The sequence below is a fragment of the Diadema antillarum genome, unplaced genomic scaffold, assembly GCF_040938485.1.
Source record: "Diadema antillarum isolate AM-2024a unplaced genomic scaffold, OU_Dant_1.0 seq00000205_RagTag, whole genome shotgun sequence".
In the NCBI taxonomy this organism is placed as follows: Eukaryota; Metazoa; Echinodermata; class Echinoidea; order Diadematoida; family Diadematidae; genus Diadema; species Diadema antillarum.
This window is the reverse complement of record NW_027271264.1, coordinates 1,259,216-1,284,362: the sequence shown is the minus strand read 5'-3', so window position 1 is coordinate 1,284,362 and position 25,147 is coordinate 1,259,216. Positions and strand designations below refer to the sequence as shown.

The 25,147-nt window shown below is 39.8% G+C and overlaps 1 protein-coding gene across 1 annotated transcript in view; it reads right to left on the bottom strand.

The window, feature by feature from the left end:
* LOC139728926 (Golgi apparatus protein 1-like) overlaps window positions 1-24,054 on the bottom strand; it is a 30,391-nt gene extending 6,337 nt beyond the window's left edge. The window contains exons 1-17 of the mRNA XM_071639855.1: window positions 23,971-24,054; window positions 21,516-21,743; window positions 19,562-19,807; window positions 17,670-17,850; window positions 16,683-16,894; window positions 15,761-15,876; window positions 14,534-14,635; window positions 13,932-14,073; window positions 12,652-12,789; window positions 11,794-11,943; window positions 10,797-10,913; window positions 10,088-10,176; window positions 5,036-5,150; window positions 3,538-3,768; window positions 2,757-2,836; window positions 1,523-1,724; window positions 534-569 (exon numbers count right to left, since the gene is read on the bottom strand). Coding sequence (XP_071495956.1) covers window positions 534-569; window positions 1,523-1,724; window positions 2,757-2,836; window positions 3,538-3,768; window positions 5,036-5,150; window positions 10,088-10,176; window positions 10,797-10,913; window positions 11,794-11,943; window positions 12,652-12,789; window positions 13,932-14,073; window positions 14,534-14,635; window positions 15,761-15,876; window positions 16,683-16,894; window positions 17,670-17,850; window positions 19,562-19,807; window positions 21,516-21,743; window positions 23,971-24,039 — 2,454 coding nt within the window. The 5' untranslated portion in view covers window positions 24,040-24,054. The remainder of the gene's footprint in view (window positions 1-533; window positions 570-1,522; window positions 1,725-2,756; window positions 2,837-3,537; window positions 3,769-5,035; window positions 5,151-10,087; window positions 10,177-10,796; window positions 10,914-11,793; window positions 11,944-12,651; window positions 12,790-13,931; window positions 14,074-14,533; window positions 14,636-15,760; window positions 15,877-16,682; window positions 16,895-17,669; window positions 17,851-19,561; window positions 19,808-21,515; window positions 21,744-23,970) is intronic.
* Between the last annotated feature and the right edge of the window lie 1,093 nt (window positions 24,055-25,147).

The following is a 25,147-nucleotide window of genomic DNA, read 5'->3' as shown; positions in this document are numbered from 1 at the left end:
TTGGCAGCTCTGAATTTAAGTAGCAACTCACAAGTCCAGAACCCACTGAAAGGTGCTACAAAATTTTATTATCCTCAATTGCCTGATGAGGCAAATACCAAGTAGCTCAAAAACCTGGTTATCTATAAAACAAAGAAGACACCTGCGCAATAAATCTCACTGAAATATGTTTTTTTTTTTTAAATGCACAATATTCTTCTTTAATATATACTTAATCAATAGTCCTACATAATATCTAAAATATCTGATGATGAAAGATGGCCACAATGCTTCATGAAAAATAAGTTGTGTTTGGCCAGACAAACAACTATTCTAGAGCCCAACTTTACAACTGCTCTTTTCATTGCTGAGCACTAGCCCATCATGCAAAGGTTCAATGTCCCACTGCCTACATCCCCCTCCCCCCTCCCTCTCCCCCCTCCCCCCTCCCCCACCCCTCCACTTCCAATGCTTCATCCCCTTTCATGCACTTCATGTTCCCAGTCTTGATAGATTGTGATTTAAATGCTGCAGCAGAATTCATGAGCTCTCACCGCTCCAATATGCCTGGCACAAGACGGGGACAATTTCTGTGGAAAAGCACAATAGAGAGAAAAGTAGGAAAACAAACAGATCAAAAATGAATACCTTGAAAAGCTATCAGTTCATTAGACAGAAATATGCAATATGAAAATTGAGAGTTATAGGCATTGTGACTGAAATTCCTAAATCAGACTAATGACACAGCACTTTTATTTCATTAAATTAAAGAGCCAATTCACTATTCCATGTCTAATCTAATTGACAAATGATAGCTGACTGCTCTAAGGTTTAGAGAAAAGCAAAAACGATACAACTAAAAGATAAAAAGAAGCCATGTTTAGCCCCAACTTGAGGCATGCTGCCCCAAAATAAAGGCAACAAATGCAAAGAAATTCTTCAAACTACAAAGAATCAATAAAAAGTTGTTAAAATAATATCCAAAAACTTTCTCTACCAGAAGTTATCAATGCACAGCACTTTGATACAGTCTACTTTAAATCCTGTTTACTCATAATCTCAATCTCTGCGCAAAAGTAACTAAATGCCACAGCTCGTGTGCAGAAACCAAGTGTGACCCAACATGGAACCAAAATTAGACACAGTAACACCAAGGGGGGGGGGGGGGGGGGGGGAATTTCATCAAGTGTTTTTGCAGTAATCTTTACTGACAAATTTGCTCTCAGCCAATCAGATGCAAGGATTTCAGTAGCTTATAACAGTTGTCAATGACTGACAAGTTTAATGAAAGGCTGCCCTGAAAGGCTTGTTTTATGGAACAAAGGCACTTTTCAGACACAGTGAGAACGGGGACAAGCAGTCGGCTGTATTCTGCATCTGACTAGTGACACTACATTACAAGGAATCCAAGATTACTCCACAAAGCATCATGGAGGGGTAATAGGACTCGTACTGTACATTACAATCTATTGTAACAAATTTATAAAAATGTAAATAGTTTCAACAACATTCCCCTGGAGCGAGTAGGAAGGGGGACGCTCACCGATTGTCGCTTCTGGAATTCTGACCGCAAGCACTGGATGACTTTGCCCTCCATTTCTGCTGGGTTGGCCTTTCCTTCCTGGGCGCTCATCTCATTGCGACAGAATTTGTTGATGTCCAGCTTGCAGGACTTGCGCAGGGCGGGGTTCAGCTGGATGTTGGAGTTGCGCTCAATCTGGCGCTTGGTGAGCACAACTTTGCATCTATGCACAGAGAAAGTGAGAGATGGAGAGATTACTTGTTGTAGTAAAAATCTCTCCTCAAAAGCTGACTTGAACCCTGGTGGCTCATCGCCTTGAGTGTGTCATATACACACAGAAAGATTCTCAGACATATATATGGATTAATCCCAAATGGTTGAATTCTAGTTTCGCCCATGTCATTAATGCCTGAAAAATCTGCCATCTGAACCATGACTCAAGCCAAAGTCTAACAGTAAAAACTTCATCTTAGTTTGACTGCGAAATCCTGTCTGTCCATACAAAGTCAGCCAACTGGGATTTTACCACATAGGAAGCTCTTTCCTCTATAATATTATGAACATCACACCCCATGCCAGCTTATGCATCATAATATGATAATGACATTGACACATTTGTACCAAATGTCTACAAAAATCATACACGATGCTTGGTCGTCTATGAATGAAATTCAAAATAGAAAGGTTTGATGTGGAGCATGTTACTTTTTGGGGGGTAAGTCTCCTTGAACTGAATTGGATTGAATTGATATTTATTTCCATTTTCACGTACAAAAATGACCCCCAAAAAAGAAGAAATTTACACACTGAAGTTTGAAACATAACTGGTAATGGTTTTCACATGAAACTGTTCTAAACAAGAAAGAAGTAAAAAAGAGAGAACTAGAATTCTGAAGTAAGCAAATACAACCTTAAAGATGACATTGTATGACATTATTTGGAAGAATGAGACAGAAATAGTGTTTATGCAATTAACTAGTCCCATGAATAATTTTCTGTCACCCAAAAGAACCCATTTTGACATGACAACATGTCAGGTCTATTCTATCCCTCACATTCCTCTTGTAATGGATACCATGTCCTTTTCATTTAGTCAATGTGATTCTGGCTCGCGAATTCAACCACTCACGAAATTGTGTATACAAGTCATACTGTGCGGAATATACGGCTTTTGCTAAATCCCGTTCATACATTCCTCATACTTTGCAATCCACAACATTTGGGGAAATGGGTGAACGGTTTTTAGAAGACTCACTTCTGTTCCATGTCCGGGTCATCTTTATGGCTCTTGAGACAGTCTATCATGGTATCAGGGCTGGCATCTTTGCACTTTGTCTACAAACACACACATCCACACACATCCAGTTCAAAAGCAAACAAGGATTGATGAGACATTAAAGCACATACAGTTCTCCAAGATGAAATGTACCTTGTAACGATTTTTTACACAACAATATCAAACAAGAAAAACAAAAGTTATACCTACAAATCATTATTTCTTATCATTCAATGGATAAGATTTCAAAGCATTTGACAAAAACAAATAAAACGAAACTATGACTTCAGAATGTCACTCGATCAATGATACCATCAATTCATTATTTAACCCACGTCATATCACAATTGTAGACATGTCAATCGACCTTTTTTGTAGGATAAGTTGCAAAGGGCAATGACAGAACTGAAGAAGTCTCCCCAGAGTGGATCCATTTGGGAAGGGCTTCATTTGATTTGATTTGATTTAATTTGAACAGATTTAATTTGCACCTGACAATGATATGTCATCAATATGACATTATACGATATTATATCAGTATCTTTTGTGGCCAGCAGCCACATTGCAGCATTTTGTTATTTACAATGTAGAGTTACATTCTCTGATTTGAACATCAAAACACATGCACAAATACGCACACACACGTAAATAGATACAAGTGTGACATTAGAATAGGCTACTTCGACACAACAAAACATATGAAGACACAAACTGAATGTAAAGACACCAAAAACTTGACATGACAAAGGAGACAACCTACCTTGATACTCTTTTTGCAGGAGTGCATGAGGGCATAATCAATGTCCGGCTTGGCGGCCATTTCCTTCTCGCGGTTGAAGAGCTTCACGTGGCAGTCGTTGTCCAGGTCGGCCTGGTGCGAGCGCAGGCACTCGATGACCCGGGCATTGCCCTGGGTCACCGTAGAACAGAAGCGGCGTATTTCCGACTTGCACACCTTCTGCAGCTCAGGGTCCAGCTCGATGTTCTCATCCTTTACCATCGAGCAAAATGAGAGCACAAACAGAAGAATAAATCGGTGCTACCCTCATTCATAAGTGACAGAACAAACAAACTTGGTGTACTGTTTATGCCAAACATTTTGCGAGATTTTTATTTTCGTGAATTTCTGTGAGTCGGGTGCTATTCGCGAATTTAAAGACACGCAAAAATATTGACTCTGATCCCCCATATGAATATGACGTGCACTGTATACATTTCTCTGTTCAGTACAGTACTCAATGATTGCAAATTTAACCACTCGCGAAATCGGCAGGAAGTTCCGATTCGCAAAATTTAGACTTGCTAGATACATGCATATGGCGTATATAGTATCTTACAGTAACGATTTATCTTCTAAAGCAGCAAATGGATTGGCAACTTCACACACAAACCAAAGAAACATGAGAGACTCATATGACTTTTATCTACCACTATCCACAGACAATTTTTCCAATGCAATACCCTAGGAAAATGAATATCACATGGACCTGCTCTTTGTACATGGGTAAAGAAAACATGCCACAGTCAAACTTTCTTCATGCTCTCATTTTTTAGCCTGCAACTCATTTGTCTATGATATATCTTTGATATTTATCAGTACAGGCTTGGAACAGCTTGGATAATTCATGTAAAATGTCTGTGATTCAGCCTGTGGGCTGCAATGGATGTTATCGTATAAATACCTTTCAATAAACATGTTTACGACATACAAATACTCGCCTCCTAAATTCTGAATGTTTATACTCAGAATATGAAACGAATGATCTATATCGCTATCTGCATTGCGCTTACAAACATATTGCATCTATTTCTTCCATGACAGACCTTCTGGGCAACTACATGTAATATTGGATGGTCTCCAGCCATCTAAAATCATACTGTTAATAGTGGAAATTTTCACGTCTTCTGCGCAACATGAAGCTAGCATGAAAGTAAAAGCACACAAATATTTTTGCTTCTTGTATGTAATAATATTTCATCTCTTTGATTCCACAGAATTAAAAAAAATACACATGAAAATTCATATTCCTCAGCTGATTGCAAAATATTACTCATGAAAATTGAAAATTTCTACTTTAACAGTATATCTTGTACATAAGAATAAGTGTATGTGAGGGAGGGACAAGGGGGCCATTCCCTTAACTTGATGGCCAGAGCGGTCAGCAGTGCCTTGTAAATGACCCCATGTGCCTAAGCGCCTCTCAACACACACACACACACACACACACACACACACACACACACACACGCACACTCACCCTCTGGAGGAGTTCAAACTTGAGCTGCTGCCTACACTCCTCGGTGACGGGCGGGGCCTGGCTCAGGAGAATGCTATCCCTCACCTTGGAGCTCAGGCACTTGATGATGGAGGACCTGCAAGGGGGGTACAAGGAGTGACAGCATCAAGTCCTGTTTTTTCTTTTCAATTCAATATAATACAATACAATACAATACAATACAATACAATACAATACAATACAATGTAATACAAGTCAATTCAAGTCAATTCAATTCAATTCAATTCAATTCAATTCAATTCAATTCAATTCATTTATTTATTTTTGTTCTTGTTTTTCCAACAAAACATAACACAGAATAAATCTGGAATAATATCATAAACATATACATTCGACTTTGAACCGGAGGGGCTCCAGTTCGTTCTCTCTACAGGAATTTGCGCATGTCTACTTTCTACTCTATTGAAGCATGTTGCAGATACAATGATTAATACCCCCGCCCCGTGACGACAGTCTTACCCAAGGAATGATCTTTCCTTGATCTTCTGCCATTTAAATGCCGTTACCATGGCAACGCAGCTTCCGACACGTCCGAAAAATATGTCTTGCACATCTTCCCACCAAGACTATTGTGTGTGCCACATTTCATAAGCTTTTGTCAAAAACTGAGGAAGTAGTTCAATCCACAAGATCTTTCCTTGATCTTCCGCCATTAATATGCCGTTACCATGGCAACGCAGCTTCCGACACGTCCCAAAAATATGTCTTGCACATCTTCCCACCAAGACCAATGTGTGTGCCACATTTCATGAGCTTCAGTCGAATACAGAGGAAGTAGTTCAATCCGCAAGATCTTTCCTTGATCTTCTGCCATTTATATGCCGTTACCATGGCAACGCAGCTTCCGACACGTCCGAAAAATATGTCTTCCACATCTTCCCACCAAGATCAAGGTGTGTGCCACATTTCATAAGCTTTGGTCAAAAAACTGAGGAAGTAGCTAAATCCGCAAGATCTTTCCTTGATCTTCTGCCATTAATATGCCGTTACCATGGCAACGTACTTTCGGGTACTGTCAAAAAATGCGTCTTGCACATCTACAACCAAAGGCACACATCTGTACCAAGTTTCATTGAAATTGGGCAAAAACTGAGGAAGTAGTTTGTAACACAAAATTTTCCATCATTTTGGCTCATAATATGTGAGCTGTTACCATGGCAACATACTTTTTGTCACTGTCAAGAAATGTGTCATGCTGACCTATATCCTAAGACAAATATTCAATATGAATTCCATGAGAATTGGAAGAACACTGATGAAGCAGTTTTGCCATGAAGCATTTTGCCCTATATTTTACCAATAACATGCCGTTACCATGGCAACGCACTTTTTGCCACTGCGGAAATATGTGTCTTGCACATTAACATATTCAGATGAACATCTGTACCTAATTTCATAAAAATTGATCAAAAACTGTGGGAGGAGTTCGCGACGCAAGATTTGTACCCATTTTTGCCCATAATATGCCGTTACCATGGCAACGTACTTTTGGGTACTGTCAAAAAATACGTCTTGCACATCTACAACCCAAGGCACACATCTGTGCCAAGTTTTATGGGAATCGGTTGAAAACTGAGGAAGTAGTTCGCGACGCAAGATTTGCAACGGACCGACCTCCCGACCGCCCGACCGACCGCCCGACCACCCGACCGACCGCCCGACCGCCCGACCGTCCGCTGATTCCTATATACCCCCTTCAAACTTCGTTTGGCGGGGGTATAAATATTAACATTTTCAGGAAAGACTGCCTCCATCAAACCTAGAAGAATATTGCTTTTCTGCACTTGGAAACATTACAAGTGTATTGTTGTTGTTGTTATTTTGGCAGTTCATCTGTGAAGCATTATATTTTACTTTTTTCATATACGCATGGACTTTTGTTGTTGTTGAAGCTCATATCACTGATAAAAAAACCAAAGCATGATGCAGAGTGTGAACTCTTCAACCTTTTACGGGAGCAAAATTACTGTACACACACTTATCATATTAGTTACAAATTATGACTTGAATAAGAGAACTGACTGTAATGGACCATCTCAAATATCACACAGTGGTCCACTATTGCCCTCATGTGTCTGTGCGTATGTGAGCGGATGTGGGGCGTGGGTGTGTGATGATGTTACTCTTTGCCCGGTTCATTTCATCCCCGTATCCTTCCCTGTAATTCAATTCTAATCTCCAATAATCCTGTGCAACTTAATGTCATCTGCAGTGAACAGAGGTTGACACACTGAAAAAAAAACACCAGGCGCTAGAGTTAACATTTGCACTCGCAATGGCGATGAATTAAATCAAGCACTGCTCTGTACAAATGATCAAACTGGTCTGGCAGTGGCAATGCCCCCGCAGCCATGTCCAAACTCGTTAATCAACCTCGTAACATTTCCTTCACTATTTCACAGAGAGGCATGGCTAGTGCAAGGTTGCTCGTCCTCCAAGGCCACATTGATTTTGGAGGACATGCTAATCACGTAATCAGCATCAGGATTCTTCCAACCTGTCATCTGTTCAAGTGAGAAATTGGTGTGTGCATTGAAAATGGGACTTACTTACAATGTATATAATATGCAAGGATGAAGGAAAGCATTAAAGGAAAACCCCAATTACGTGCTGACGCTGATCTTGAAAAGAAGAGTTGAGTCAAACAAACAGAACAGCATGTTCCAAGAAGAAACAGACTAAAATAAAATATTAACATTTTGGACTGTTTTAAAGGTCCTGTTTACCTTTGGGAGCAGTGATTTAAAAATGTTCAAGTTATCATTTTTGATGCATATGTGTAGGTCAGTTGCATCACAAAACATCCTACCATACAAAATCTTTGCAACAAAGCCTAAAATATAAGGAGATAGCACTATTTTTCTCATTAAACCACAACTGTAGACGGTTTAGTCTGGAAACAATTCTATTATAACTATTGTTCACATTTTGTATTTTTAACATACTTAATATTGATTATAGTGACTCAAATTTTTACATTAGTTGTTTCTATCCCTTACTAACATTTTAGAACTATTTTGATGTACTAATACTTAGTTTTTGTTTTATCTGCCAAAGGTAAATTATGCCTTTAACACATCTTCCCGAAAGAGTAATATCAACCATAACCACTCATGTGAATAACAGAAGGAAATATTGCCACTGCCTCATCTATCTTCCACTGGTTTGCACAAAACTAAAATAAACTCTTTTCACACTTCCCTTTAAAATGCCATCTGTGTTTCATGCATCATTATAAACTTAAAACAATTTGAGTGGAAGATTAAATTCACTTAGAAAAGGAAAGAATCTGAGCACCTTGGAGATGTGAAAAGTCATGACATCATCCGATAGCATGAACGTGACAACTATCACTGTGATGGAAAAAATCTTAACCCTAACCAGGCGAGGCTTTTTGGCCTGTTCTGTAGCTGGGGGAGGGTTGATGTAACCCCCCCCACCCCCCACCCCCCCACCCCCCCCCCACCCCCCACCCCCCCACCCCCCCGGAGATCTCCGCCGTCAATTGCGCAATTGTTATGAAAATTGGCACATACATTACCTGTTGCAAAATCTACCAAACAATTAAAAAAAAACATTGAATTTTTCATTTTTTATAATTTATATTAATTGACATGCATGAAATCATAAATTTTGCTTTAACTTAGAAAATAAAGCTAATAGCTCCCTAATTATTGGTGACATTATTCTTTGTAGTATTCCTAAAAATGTGCTTGAATAAAAAAATCTGGTACCAAAATTGATTTATGCATTCTATTGTTTTATGAATCTTTAATGTATTTCTTTGTCTTTCGACCTTTTGTTTTCTTCATTTTATTTCCGCAAAATTTATTACAGAACCTATTTTAAGCATAATTATGCTGAAATTAATCAATTTCAGCCATTGAAAGTGAAAATAATATCTTTTTGAATAAGGTGAGAAAACTCAATTTGCATAGACTTCGTACACAAAATCAAGTTGTTGAGCCAATTTCAGTCTGATAAGCATGTATGAAAGGTCGTACAGCGTCGTAAGGGTATGCCCAATTTTTGCGAAAATTGTGTCAAAAGGTGTGCGAGACTTGAAAGTAAAATGTCAGTGAGCAGTGCTGTTAAAAAATTTTGCTCGGAAGAATGGTCGTGGAAAATGTTGAGGGGGTGTTGATTCAAACCCTCCCCCCCCCCCCACCCCACCCCAGGCCATTTTAAGGTTAACCCTAATCAGGCTGGGGGGGGGGGGGGGGAATCTGCCCCCCCCTCGACGTTTTGCACAATATCTTCGCAGCACGATAAGCTTCCGCCGCGATGTTTCATGACTTTTTTCTTTCAAGTATCGCGCAACTTTTGGGACCAAAATTGTTGCGCCCGCGCATACCGTTTTGACGCGACGCCCGTTCGAAAAAAATTTGTCAACCCCAAAATTGTTCCAAAACGTGATTTTGTGTACAAATCCAAAGCAAATTGTGTTTTTCCAATTAATTCACATAAAAATTCATATCTTGACTTAGAATGGACGAAATTAATTTATTTTAGCATAATAAAGCTTCGAAAAATGTCTGTGACAAATTTTGGCCAAAAAACAAACAAAAACAAAAGGTCGAAAAACAAAGAAATACATAAGAAATTCAAAAAACAATCAAATACATAAGAAATTAATTTCGATACAGATTTTTTTTTATCCTATGTCTCAGGAGAATGATACAAGAAACATTGTAAAAAAGAAATTAGCTTAATTAGAGCATTAATAAGTGATTTAGAGCCCAAAACTGATTTCATGCATAAATTACAATAATCAATTAATAAAAAATATAAGAAAAATTTTTCGGAGAAAGCAACCATACATTTTGATAGTATACGTCGCAGGCGTTGCGTGTGCTGATTTTCGGCGCGATCATGCGTTCCATAGGCGAGATCTGAAGGGGGGGGGGGGGGGGGCGGAATCCCCCCAGATATAGCATAGCCAAAAAAGCCCAGCCTGATTAGGGTTAAACCTCCTCACAATCATCCAGACAACTGAAAGAGATGGTAACCTACTTGTCTCGGCTTCCTTTGCACAGCTTCAGGACATCCTTACGGCAGCTCTCCTTGAATTTGAAGCTAAATCTGTAGTCTTTCAGCTGCAGCTGTTGCCCATGCAAAGAAATCATTATACCTTTTTAAAATATATGACAAGTTAAATCTTTACTACTACAATGTACCTGTAGCCCATTCTCACAATCACACATACACACACACACACACACACACACACACACAGAGAATATGCACAATATGACTGTGTTGAATTACAACGTCAGACTAGAAACATATACGTGCACCACAACAACAACAAAACATCCAAAGTCTATCACTTTTTATAGATAACCATCTATCTGCTGTTAATTTTTACAGGTAAATCCAAATTTGCTGGATAAATGGTTTGTCATTGTTGAAGTAAGCTGGACAGAATGACATCTTGCAACAATACCTGCAACAACAATCACCCAAAACCTGACAAAGCTTACTCTGGCCAAATCATTAGTCTTTTCGAACTCATTGTTAACTTCACAGGAAAATCAATAGCAACAACAAAATTTGGCTCAGCATATGCTTTTCTTAACATCTTCCCCTCTTTAACAGATGCAATTTCGGCACTGCATACTGCCATAGACAAACCCCACTACACCCCCTGAAAATGTTTGCGTGGAATGCCCCCGCTTCACTTGATCAAAGCTTTCCATCCAACCATCTGCCCGGGTCTCACCAGTTGGAAATGTTCTATGCTGGCCTGGCACTTGGCCTCCATTTCATCGTTGTTCTTGTTTTCAATCAGGCAGCGCAGGGCCTCTCCTTCATCCACCTTCTTCGCCTTTAGTTTGTCCTGGGAAGAAAAAGTGGAGGAAAAAAACAATGAGGTCTCTATGATATCACCAATCAAAACATTGGAAAAATCCTGACAATTGACAGCAGTGAAAAGTTAAATGCTACTGTTAGTTCTCATTCTTTATGTCAAACAACTGCCCTCGCTTATTTCATGTTTCATTATTGAAGCACTGAATCATTTTGAGAAAAACACAAAGTGCTTATGCATTCTTATCTCTTTAAAGGAAAATAGAGGAACACAATTAAAACTCATCCAAAACTGGAGCAATTTACCTATAATATTCCCTACAGAAATATGTCATAAATGTTACAGTAAAATAACTTCATTTTTCATGACTATTATTCTAAGGAGGCTAGCATAAATTATGCTACTGGTAAAGTGTAAACTACCTATGTGCCTACCTTTGGGCCGGCAGCCAACTTGTACTCATATACATGTAGACAAAGACATTGTTTCTGCCATATCCGGCCAGGGTCCCATTTCATAAAGCTGTTTGTAAAGTTAAGCACGACTTAACGGACGACTTAAATATGGTAATACAAGTGGGTTACGTAATCATTGTTAATTTCAACAGCTTAAGTTGAAATTTACAGATGATAATGATTATTCTTACATGTTAACACATGTTTTGGTTAAAAGTGTATTTTGGCCCAGATTTAGATGAAATATTGGCATACAGTTGTACTTTGTTAAAGCATAAGGAAAAAAATCGGGCACACATATTGGCACTGCATATTCCAGTCGTTCGTAAAGTCATGCATAACTTTACAAACAGCTTTATGAAACAGGGCCCTGATCTCATGAAGCGGATTGGCCCTGGTCCCAATTGGCCCATTAACAGGGGTCAGACTGTACTAATTTCTGCTGAAATTCTCACCTGGCAGAACCTGCGAAGCATCGGGGCACAGGCGGAGATCAGCTTGCGATTCATCTGGATGTCCTCAGCCTCCTCTATTGTGAAGTTCCCGACAGCCTGCTTGCACTGGTCCGTCAAGTCGTTTACATTGTCTTGCAGGCATTGGAGTTCCTTAGGGTGGAGTCAGACATACACAGAAATGGCATTGCAGTCAGTGGCATTCGTGAAGGTACACAAGTTTGAATGGCTACATACAGACTCTGTCCACAATGCAATCATATGTAACAGATCAAGATACAATGCAAATAGCAGCCGGGTATCTAGTTTTGTTGAAGAGCTGTTCACATGAGGCATTCATTTAGTTTTTATGTGTTATGTCCCTATAATCATGATGAATGACACGACATGATGGCATTCTTGTCTTCATGCAAAACAACTCACTCACTGGTGAGAAAAACTGCTCAAAAAGAATGACAGAGTGAGAGAAGTGGGAGAGAGAGAGAGAGAGAGAGAGAGGGAAAGATATATATATATATATATATATATATATATAGATGGATAGATAGATAGATGGATAGATAGATGGATTGATAGATAGATAAACAAAGAGCGGAAGAGAGAGAGATCATTGACTTATCCACATAGATGTCACACAAAGTCAGGAGCATACCAACCAGTCACAGCTACCATTATTACATCACCTCCTTGTCACATATCATGATGCCTCATCAACAGGTCAACAGGTCCTTGGAATGCAATCTGCATTTCACACCGACTCACCTTCATGCATGCTTCATACAGACTACAGCGCTATTATTTCAATTCATTTCCTCATTTCAAAACCCCGAACTGGTTTTTACCCTCCAGCGTGGTTCTCACCTCTCCCCTCTTGACCTTGTCGCTGCAGTGCAGGCCCAGGTCCATCCGACAGTTCTCTTCGATGCGGGGGTTGAGGTGCACGCTGACGGCCCGCTGCCGTAGGACCCGATGGATCTGGTCGGCACAGCGGGGCTGGAGCTAAGCGGACAGGAAAACAGCAAAGAGGTTCAGTATAGTTGTGGGGACAGTCTTCTTGTTTTTTTAGACACATATCTATAAAGACAGTCACAAATCCTAAAAAAAGACAACCAAAAAAATAATCTGGTCTCATCCATGTAGATACCACAGAAAGTACAGCCTGGAGATTGGCCATAAAAGGAAATGAAACATCAAAACACAGAGGGTGAGAAAAATAATAACAATAATCACAAATCAAAAAGTTTGTTATCAAATGAACTCAACAGTACACCGCAAGCTCTGCTGTATAACATCAGGTACCTTCGCATTTATGGTGACATACTGCAGTATGTCACATGGTAATTCATAGTACGAATGCTATTTCATGAGAATTACATTACAAAAGTACTAGTACTTGTGATTAGAGTGGTAATGCACACTTCAGGAGGAATACTCATGCAAGATGTAAGTGGTAATAGTGTCATGAAGTACTATAAATCATGCAGCAGTTTATTTCCAACTTCACTCGAAACAATTCTTATCTCCTCCCATGTGAGATAGACACATGCACAGAACTTGCCAGATATACCACGGTTATTCGTGAATAAAACAGAACTAAGTGAACTTCTGTATCAGGGTATCTGTACATGCTGCATCAAAAGAGACCAAACCAAGTATTTGGCTTTGTTTTGTACCCTCTACCAAGGAGGTTGAATTCTTGCTTGAGCCTGTATGTTTGTTTGCATAAAAATATCAATATTACCCAAGAAGTTGCGGTGAACAGCAATTAGTTGTTGTTGTTTGTTTGTTTGTTGTCGTTTCTTTTTTCAAAGGACTCAGGTCCAGTTAAGCGGCACTAGAGACCCTAAGGCTTTGCCGGATGTCTCCACTCTCCCACTACTTCTACAGTACCGACAGCAAATCATTTTCCACATATTAACGAATGTTTACGCATTGCACGCATATGCGCGCATCACAAATTTGCGAGTATTCACGCTTTTGCAATGCGTTGGATACTTCTTCTTTTTTGATCCAGGATAATAATTCTTTCCAAATATTCCCAAATATTCGCCAATGTGCAATTCGCGAATATTCGGAAATATTCCCAAACGTTTGCGTGGAAAATCATTCGCTGTCGGTACTGTAGTTTCTCATCTCCATACCGGACTTTCCTCATTATGCAGATGGCCGTGGAGGCAAGAAAACACGATGCCAGCGGGAACGTTGTTGGAGGCTGTCCAGTTCTCTGTGTAACACAGAACTTTGGCATCAGACTGGCAGTTCTTGTAGAGCACTGGATCTAACCTGTAGCAGATGTAAAGGGGTAAAACAAAAAATGGGGATGTCATCTTATCTTCAACACATGCCAGGAATCAGTGATAAAAAATGACTTGGAAGTTACACTGATAAATTCAAAGTTGTGAATCTTTTTCCTGACGACCAAGTTGTCAGCTTTTCACTTCACACATTCTTACTTACATTCCAATGCATACCAAACGTGCAGAAAGCATACAGAACTACTACGCCAGTATCATATTTAGCACAGACAAAAGTCATCCCAATGGAAAACGGACCAGGGCCCTGTTTTACGCAGAGTTAAACTTGATTACATAGTTCATTTCAACTGTAAGTCTATGGCAGCCTGTGTAGTAAGGACATTTAAAATCGATTTTATCTTTTGATAAAACGAGGCTCAGAACTACACAGCACTCTGAAGGGACCACTCCGCTCCAGGAAGAATCATAGACAATACAAAATGGCTCACCTGAAATTTCTTGAAATAAAGTACTGTATTTCCAGGAGCTTCTCTGCACAGACATCCTTCATCTGGTTATCATCAATACTGTCCATCAGACATTGTAGCACCCTACAAGAAAGGACAAGAGAAAATGTGATGGAATCTGCAGTAATCACAGTTGCTGGACTACCAGTACACTTCTCAGACATTACAGCGAAACAGAAAGGGGGCGGGGCTGAAGAAAGGAAGACACATTTTCACAATTACAATTATAATTTCACACAAAAACGCATCTTCCCTCCAGAATTTTTTTCTATATGCTATACATACATATGCACATAGACAATTACTTTGGAAAGTTCATATTTCCTAAATCTTGATTACTTAACATTTCCAGATCAATCCTTGTCGTATCAATTCTTTCATTCAATTGTATTTTTCATTTTTATTTGCCTACCTGTCTTTCTCCTTGATCCTCTACGTCTACATGTATTTTCTGAATCTCTATAAGTTACATAAAGGCTATGATGCAAATTTGTAAGGTGCAGTCCAGTCCATCAAGGCTGATGCCTGATACTGTAAAAGTGGAAATTTTTGCGCATTAGTGCAACCAGATGCTAGCACGACCATAAAAGCATGCGAATATTTTTGCATGCCTTATGTTCCAGTCCTGATTCCGCGGAATTAAAAACACACCAAATCCATCTTACCCAATCGAGCGCGAAAAATTACATGCGTAATAAATATCCACTTTTACATTAGGTCAAGGGTCTTTGTCATTCCTTGATATCCACTGCAATATTCAACATTCTTATTTCTCACTATATGGTAACGCTCCTTATTCATAAATCATATTTGTGTGTATGTCAGTGTGATGATTTGAATGTGCATATGCCTATGTATATTTTTAAACATATATCGTCGCTAGGGTGACGAGACCTTGTATCTCAAATTTTGGTGAAAATGACTTTTTAAAAAAATTAATGGTCAGATAATCAGTTAAGTGATGTTCTGTCCGAATCCCAGCTGTCATACCAAAAAAATGAAACCACCACGGCATGTCAAAGGAAAGACTATCCCATTTGCTATCGTGCTTTGGCCGCCATGTTTTTTTGCTCTCCTGAACATTTGACATTTTATCGATACGAGGTCTTGTCACCCAAGAGACGATGTGCGAAATGTAAATGTAAATGGATGGATATGAAAGAAAAAGGGAGAGGGATGGGTTTGGCTCTGGCTCACAAATGAACTCACTCTGAATCAGATTTCTTGGGGCAGAGGGCATCCCTCACTGGCTTGCAAGCTTCGTGGAGGGCGGGGTCAAGTCTGTAGTCTGATCCCGCATCTGCTTCCTCCACCAGATCGGAAAGCTGATGACATCACAGCGACATCACAGAAAAAAAAAAGAAAAGAAAGAAGTGATTCCCCTGTTTTCTGTTACATTGCATAATTCACATGTATATCAATTATCTGAACAAGTTAATTCATTGATCTCACTGACCAGCGATGGCATTACATTTATAATTTACATTCACATCAATTATACGGCTACAATGGGCAAATGAGAAAACACTCATATCCGTTAACACAGGGAGAGATTTGCAGTTCACCATTTGAGAAGGGGTAGTAGAGTCTTCTTGTGTTGAGATTGGGTGTGATGCGAAGGTGAATTGCCATGTGGACAGCCCTAAAAAGGACTGGATAGTCTATATGATAGGAAGTGAAGTCTTGAAGGGATGATCACCACATGGACGGCCCTGATAAGAACCACTGGTTTTTTTTTTATCTTGTGTTATATAGGTGCAGTCCAGTGAGGACGGATCTGCTCAAGGATGATCACTCACATCCATAGACGATTTTTGATTCACATCACTACACGTTTCAAAGAGGAACACACACCACTCTCAGACTCTCTACCTGGATGGTTTCCTCAAGAAAAACAAACTAACAAACAAATAATACACAAAGAGAAGCGACATGCAAGTAAAACTGAAGGATAAATGTGAAATATTAAGAGGTGAACTAATGAGTTTTAGAATGCACCATGACTTTTTAGCAGCATCATTAGATATTAAATCCGGAAGCTGCCTGTCACGATGGCTTCCAAAGGGAAAGACCCCCCACATGTGCCGCCTCAAGAAGAAAAGACTAAAGCCCATTGAGGGCTTGCACTTACGCCTTTCTTGCACTTATCCGAGAGTTTGTTGCGCTTGGCCAGGCCCATGAGGCAGTGGATGGTCTTGCCCTCGCGGCGCACCCCGTTACATTCCGCCTCGATCTCCACAGCACAGCTCTCCATCAGCTCTGGGTTGATCATGTAGTCTGACATGATCTCCTTCCGTACGTCCACCAGCTCCGCCTGGCACTCTCCACTGATGGTCACAGTCTCTGCGGCACAACACATGACAAGAACGACATTACACGGCTGCCAACATTCACGCATCCACATCAGGGAGATTCCATAGAGCAATTAGGGAGATTCTTGTGAATTACATGCATCTCAATGGACACAAATAATCCCAAATCAAGGGAGATTTTGCTATTCTCTTATCGAGACATGATCAGATATTGAAATTTTCAGAAAAGTGGTATTAAATGATATCAATAGAAAGAAATTGTTCATACTTTAAATGCACAATGATTAAATGGATGCTTTCCCAGATGTTAACTGACAGACCATTCTGACCATCTAGTCTACACAAGTTCATCCTTCGTTTGAATATGACAGATGAATTCCGTAAACTGTTACATCGAGCAATGAGTGAAGTGAAAATGAGTGAAGCGCCTAAGAGAAAAAAATAAGAAAGGTCATTTGTACCAATGTGCACATGAGCTATCTGCTAACTGGCTTACAGTTGTTACATCACATGAATCGCAATCATGACAAAATGTACTTCAGCTCCATTAGTAACAGATAAGGCTGATCCTTATCAACTTTTTATTAGTAATTATCATTTTTTTCTGACTCTTTTGACAGGCAAACATTCCCTAATGATGGATAAATTTGTCTTGTGCTAATGACATCAAGGACCAGATGTGCATTTCTCAACTTTTCTACACATGAAAAGGGCAAAGGTCACAGACCAGAATTATCTTATCAGTCATGAAAATTAATGTTCCCACTCGATCACGAGTCTCAGGAGGGTGCTTGTGATACACTCACTCTCTTTGCTCCCTCGCTCCAGGCACAGCAGGATGTTGGCCAGCTTCATCTCCTTGGTCTTAGCGTCACCGAGGGAACACGCCGCCTCTGCCACTTCCTTCTTGCACTTGCGCATCAGCCTGAAGTTGGCCTTGTAGTCCTCGGCGACAACCTTCTGTCTCGTCGTTAGTTTCTCTTTGCACTGCACGGTGGGGAGACGGGTGGAGGAGGGGCGGAAAGGTAATGAAGGAGTGGGTGAAAAGGGGGTCAAGGAGGGGTAGAAAGAGGGGTGTTAATGGGGTAGAATGAGGGCAGACAATAAGGCAGTGGTGAGAAGATGGGGGGGGGGAGAAGTTGCATTCAAGAATATCACAGTGTGTTTGAATTCCTTTGGTTTTCTGATTACTACAAATATCTTATCAGGTATTGTAGAAGCAATTGGTAATCGTATGCTTGTAAGGACCAGCAACTGCCCACGAATGAGTCTATATGCACATCTGAAATGACACGGCAATGCAGTCATTTCTTTAATATTTGCTTTATTCTTCATATGCCATATATCTAAAGAGTCTAATATTCACGAATTGGGACTTCTGGATAATTTTGCGAGTACAATAATGGACAGAGAAATGTGCAAGTAGCGCTCATGTTGGCATCAAAATTCCTATTTTTGCATGTCTTAAAATTTGCCAATAGCACCTGCCTCTCGAAATTTGCGAACATAAAAACCCAACTAAAAACATGGCCTACACAGTATTAATAGGGCATTTTATCTTCTTTTTTTTTGTCTGTTGTTGGGGTTTTTTCTTGATTTTTTTCTAGATACTGAATACTTGCACACTTGGCTACTTGAATGTACCAATCAATCTGCTTTTCTAAGCAAGTATGAGGACACTGAAAGGCACTTTTTACATGATTGATGAATTTAAAAGAAGATTAAAGACACTCAGTCGTGGCGAGTGGTTTGTGCGGCACGGAGACGAACGCAACACGCTGCCTCCCCCATTCTGTATCAAATGTAGTGACCCCCGAATGAGAATAGCGCTGGCTCAATGGGTCAGCGAAAATACGGTAGGCTACAAGAGAGCTCCCTGTGCTTATCTCATAACCCAAAATGGCTGTCCCAGCGAGCCACGAGAGCTTCCGAATGGACGCACACTCTCAGTGCGCATGCGCATGAAGAGAGGCCAAAAGAGCCACGCGTCTTCTGGCCTCTCTCCTCCAATCACCGCAGCTCGCGGTGACAATATTTGTGTATGATGCGTATACACACACGCACACACACACACACACACACACACACACGCCGCAGCGTCTTCTGGCCTCTCTCCTCCAATCACCGCAGCTCGCGGTGACAATGTTTGTGTATGATGCGTACACACACACGCACACACATACACTAAAACTTGTTTCAGTGATAGCATTACACAAACTTCGGTCGTTCGGAGTTTACGTACCATTAGGGATGGCGATCGGCTGCCTTTAAAATTGCATGTTTTGAATCAGTATGTCGAAATTGTGTGATAAATTGTTCTCTTATAAAATATGTCAGTGTGTGTGTGTGTGTGTGTGTGTGTGTGTGTGCTTATGTATGTGTGTATTAGTTCATAAAGAAATGTATTCAATCAATATTTTGATATTTTATGAATGAAATAGTATGGGGACAGGACTTTTGTATAAAGCATAGCCTTTCTGTCTGTCTCCGAACAATTTCAAATGTATTGTATATTCGTAATGTTATACTGATGCTTATTGTGATCATTCTTTTCTTGTTATAGTATAGTGTTGTCAATTTTCTGTATTTTTCCTCTGTTTTTACTGAAAGTGTTGAATAAATCTGAATCTGAATCTGAATAGAATGTCACAGCTTTCCCAGTTTAGAAATAAAAGAGCTTGCAAATGTAATGCCTTACGTCTTCACTCATCTCCTTGTCAAATTTGTTCTTCAACAGGCATTTGTAGACGCGTCCCTGGCCGCTGACTTCCTTAGGGCAGAAGCGCTCCCGGTCGTCGCGGCAGGCGAAGAAGAGGGCGCGGTCCTCCTGGTAGTCGCGGGAGGAGAGTTCAGCGACCCGCAGTATCTGCAGCTTGCACTTGCCTCCAAGCTTCTTGATGTTCTTCTCTAGGCAGTGGATGGTGCCTCCTTGGGAATGGTGGAGCTAAGGGATTAAAACGAGATTAATTGCACACAAAGCTGTCTGTCATTCTGTTTTCATCCGAAAGTCTCCTTCCACAGATTGTCAGCTCAAGAAGGGTGAGAATAAGAATAAGATTTGATCTCTTTCCCTTTATCCTTTCAGATAATACTCCAAAGGAGTATCCTTTCAGATAATATTCCAAAGGGGTCCTGTCATTAATTTCCTTAACAGGTGCATGTATATACAATATACGCATTGCTTTTGTTTTTATTGTGTACATAATGTACTTTTTATTTATTATGTGCCAAGTAAAATTGAATTGAATTGAATTGAATTGAATTGAATTGAATTGAATTGAATAATACTCCATTCTTCAATTTGATATTACAGATATGATAAGACTAACACAACCATTTTTTTTTTATAGAATGAAGCCCAAATCAATCAAACCCAATTCAGAATGAAGCCCAAAGAGAAATTTCTCAAAATTATTCTCAAGTTTTCGTTAGTGAAAGAAGCAGAAAAATGAATACAAGCCATTTTTTTATAAATCACACCATGTATGTTGTCTAGTATACCATGCGATACCTATTAAAGAGGAATGAGTCTTTCAGTATAGACCATTTCCACACTATGCTTTCTCTAATACCTTTTAATTCTGAATTGTACAGGTTGGAGCTATGAAAAGGGCAATTACCAGACTAAGATCCTGTCCCACCCACTGAAAAAAAGCAAGGCAGCAGAAGGACATAGGGTGATATATTAATGTCACTAAACCAAACAAACAAACACAAATGGAGCAAAAACAGAAACCACTGTTGGCATAACAAAATTTGTGATAAGACACAAACACACCCTTGGAACTACCCCCTGGGACTAAGCATTATCTAAATCATATTCATAAGTCACATTTCATTCCGACTGATTAAACTCACTGTTTTTTAGTCAGACTCTTCATGCATTTTTGAAGAAAATATACCTCTCCAACCATATAAAAGGCGACATAAACAACAACATAAAAACAATATGAAAAAAGATCTTGTTCATCGTAAAATAGTCTAGCATTCCCGCCAAAGGTAACATTTTCTCTTTACTATGTACACTCTATCAAGTGTTCACACGGCGTCCAAATATTGATGCTTGTGTACCACTCAATACACAGCCTCAGCTAACTGCTAAATGGCATTTGATGCAACTGAAATGTGACATTCATTTCAACGAATGTCACACAAGTATCAGTACCAAATTAAGCCCTTTTCACTGTTACATACAAAGGTAGCATCATCACTGTGAATGATCTACGCTTTTGTCAACTATCATACTGATCACACAGTTTGTCACTCTACCACTTTAAAAATTCACAGGTGGTAATTAGTCGCCATGACAACAATCCATACACTCCTATCGTTGCTGGGGTGACAAAAGCTTGTATCTCAGGTTTTTGTGAAAATCATTTTTTGGATTTAATGTCAGATAATCAGTTATGTGATGTCCTGTCCAAAAATTGAGCTGTCTTAGCCCCAAAATGACACCAGCACAGTATGTCAAAGGACAAGCAATCGCAACTGTTATTGTGTTTTGGCTGCCATTTTTTTTTTCTTTTCCTGAATATTTGACATCCTTAAGAGATGGGGCTTTGTGCCAGCAGGTATCATGCTGGTACTGTATCTGCATATTGAAAGTACAGCAATGAAGAGCAGATATATTGCAGCATGGATTTTCGACTCACGTTGGTGGCAGCGTTACCGTCCTCATTCACCACGCCGCACTTGAAGGTGGCAATGTCGTCGCTGCACTGTTCGTAGAAGCCGGTGATGAGGCGGAAGTCGCTGAAGGTGATCTCCTTCATGCGGTTGAGATACTGGACGCACTGTTGGTTGGCGATATCGTCAAAGTGGTCCAGCAAGCAGGGGAGAATCAGTCCCTTACCGGGCTCCATACCGGTGCAGTCACTGAACTGTGTGACCAGGGAATGAGAGCATTCTGTAGTTTCTTTCATGTATATTGATTGAAAGGTAATTGAAAGGTATTTATTAAATAACATCTCTTGCAGCCAGGAGGCTGAATTGCGGACATTTTACAAAGATCATCATGAATACATTCAAATATACAAACATACATTAGAAATATTAACTATTGCACAATAAAATTGACCTTTACCATCAACAAACAAAAAATACAATTATTCACATCTCTGTTCTTATTTGCATAAATAATCTCTTTTGTTTGATAGATAACCTTACTAAAAAAAAAACAACTTTCTTTTCATCTACTCATCTTCTTTTAACCCATCTTCTCTTTTACCCCTCCTTATAAACTTATATATACACATATTCACATACACACATTCACATACACACATACACACACACACACACACACACACACACAAACACACACACATATTATGTATGATCTCCTGAAGTCAATTACAGGAAAATCTAATTTTGACAAGGCAATCGCCAAATTGTGTCTCGCCCATTCTCGTACAAGGAATTAATATTTTTTTAATAACTCCCAGAAGTTAATTGACCTGCTTATGACCTTTGACCTTGTGGTGACCTTCAACACCCTAAGGGACATTTACCATCCAAGTTTGGTCACAAACGGACAAAGGGATCAAAAGTAATGAGCCATAATTGAAACGCGCCATAAAAACTTAACATTGGGCCCTAAAATTTTGTTGACCCCTTTCTGTGACCTTTGACCTTTTGATGACCTTTAACTCCCCAAGGGACATCTACCGTCCAAGTTTGGTCACAAACGGACATAGGGATCAAAAGTTATGAGCCACAATCAAAACGCGCCCTAAAAACATAACATTGGGCCCTAAAAGTTAGTTGATCCCTGTCTGTGACCTTTGACCTTGTGACGACCTTCACCTCCCCAAGGGACATCTTCCATCCAAGTTTGGTCACAAACGGACAAAGGGATCAAAAGTTATGAGCCATAAACGAAATGCGCCCTAAAAACTTAACATTGGGCCCTAAAAGTTCGTTGACCCCTGTCTGTAACCTTTAACCTTGTGGTTACCTTCAACTTCCCAAGAGACATCTACCATCACCCAAGTTTGATTGCCATAGTAGCAACATGTGCTGCGTTACGTGTGATAAGAGAGTCTTGCAAGTAAACTTTAGCGTATGACCTCAAATGACCTTTGACCTTATCATGTGACCTCTTACGGCACCATAACATGAAGGTACCCCAAGTGCATCCATCACCCAAGTTTGATTGCCATTGTAGCAATGTGTGTCGAGTTAAGTGTGATAAGAGAGTCTTGCAAGTAAACTTTAACGTATGACCTCAAATGACCTTTGACCTTATCCTGTGACCTCTAACGGCACCATAACATGAAGGTACCCCCAGTGCATCTATGACCCAAGTTAGGTTGTAATCCAAGTAACTTATGTGAAGTTATTTGTCAAAAGAGAGTCTTGCAGGTAAACTTTAACATAGAAAAGAGAGTCTTGCACATACTCTTTAATATATGACCTCAAATGACCTTTGACATCATCACATGACCTCCAACAACACCATAACATGAAGATACCCCTAGTGCTTCTATCACCCAAGTGTGGCTGCCATTGCTGTAACAGTTGCCGAGTTATGCATCATAAGAGAGTCTTGCAGGTAAACTTTAACATTTGTGACGGACGACGGACGGACGCCATTTGGATCCCTTAGTCTCGCCTTCACCTCCGGTGGGCGAGACAAAAACCATAGCATATATCTATCAAGCTTTGGTGATAGCACCATATTATCCTTGAAACTACCACAAAGAAAAATTGTTACAATCATCTAAATCTGAACAAATGTCCATAGTAATCAGGGCCCTGTTTCATAAAGCTGTTCGTAAAGTTACGCACAACTTTACAAACAGCTTAAATATGGCAGCCAAGTGGGTTTCTTAATCATTGTTAATTTCAATAGCTACAATTGAAATTTGCAGATGAAATTGATTATTCTTACATTTTAACAAACATTTTAGGTTGAAAGTGTATTTTTCTCCCAATGCAGATTAGATACTGATGTACAGTCGTACTTTGTTAAAAGGCACACATGTTGGCATTTCATATTCCGGTCGTTCATAAAGTCATGCATAACTCCATGAACAGTTTTATGAAACAGGGCACTGGTTTGTTACACAGCTGCTTGAAGAATGCCCTGTTTATGAGAAAACTTACCTTCCTGAGGTCTTCACGACAAACTTCCGATGCAGCATTGTCAAAACGGTAGTCCTTCGTCAGGTTCATCTTGTAGTTCCATAGAAACTGCAGAGGGGAACATTAAGATGAGGAGAGCAAAGAAAGAGAAACAGAAAGGGAGAGAGACAAAAGAAAAGAAGAAACAGGGGAGACGAAAAAGAAAGAGAGGGAGGAGAATGGGGGAAGAGAGATTGGGAGAAGATATGGGTAGTGATATGAGTTTAGCTCTCGTGGAAAAATGCATTCAAGAATAGGATGCAGCTTGAACATACAGCAAAATGTGTTTCAGAGAAATTGATCAATAAACCAATCACGACTTCATGTGCATGAGAGCTTTGAGGCGAGTAACGAGGTGTGTTAACATCCTCTACTGAACTGATTTCAAAGCTTCAAGTTCAGACACACTGGTTGATTATAACCAGAGACCAATTCAGGCAACTTATCGTGACAGTGTGATATTTTAAATTTTCCATTTGCACTACTGTAAAACAGGATATTTTCGCGAACTGGAGCTGTCGGCCTTTCTCGTGCCATGAAATTTTCGCGAGTTGCCTCTGACATTCAATGCATATAGTGTAGACAAGAACTTTCACCTGCATTTTAATATTGCAAATCTTGGCTCTCAAGAATTTTGGGATATCAAAATGCACACCAACATTCCACGGTTTACAGTATGTGAAAAAACAACATGCACATACAGTCAGCACCAGTTGTGATGGAACTACTGTTATGATGTCTCACTAGCCTCAACAGCTAGCGGCACATTTTGGCCCAAATTCATGAAGGTGGTACAAATTTAAACCATGGTTTATGCAATTTTCTTCTGTGTAAGTGCGATTGACAGATTACATCAACAGACATCCAGTAACAAACTCGCATTAATATGCCTATTTCCAGCTTTTTTTAGACCATGTCTAGGTTTCAGGTTTAAACCACCTTCGTGAATTCGGGCCTTTGTGTCTGGCCAGGGGTAGGAATCCAAACATTGAGTGCAAGTCACATGACTATCTGATATAATGAGTTTCTGTAGTACCTGTCCTCATTGGAGACTAGTTGTATCATGATAAACTTTAGAGGAAGTCAGAAAACTCATGGTATGCAAGTTTTCTGGCATATGTTTCCAATGGCATACGGCACTTATCAACTGGCAACTTTG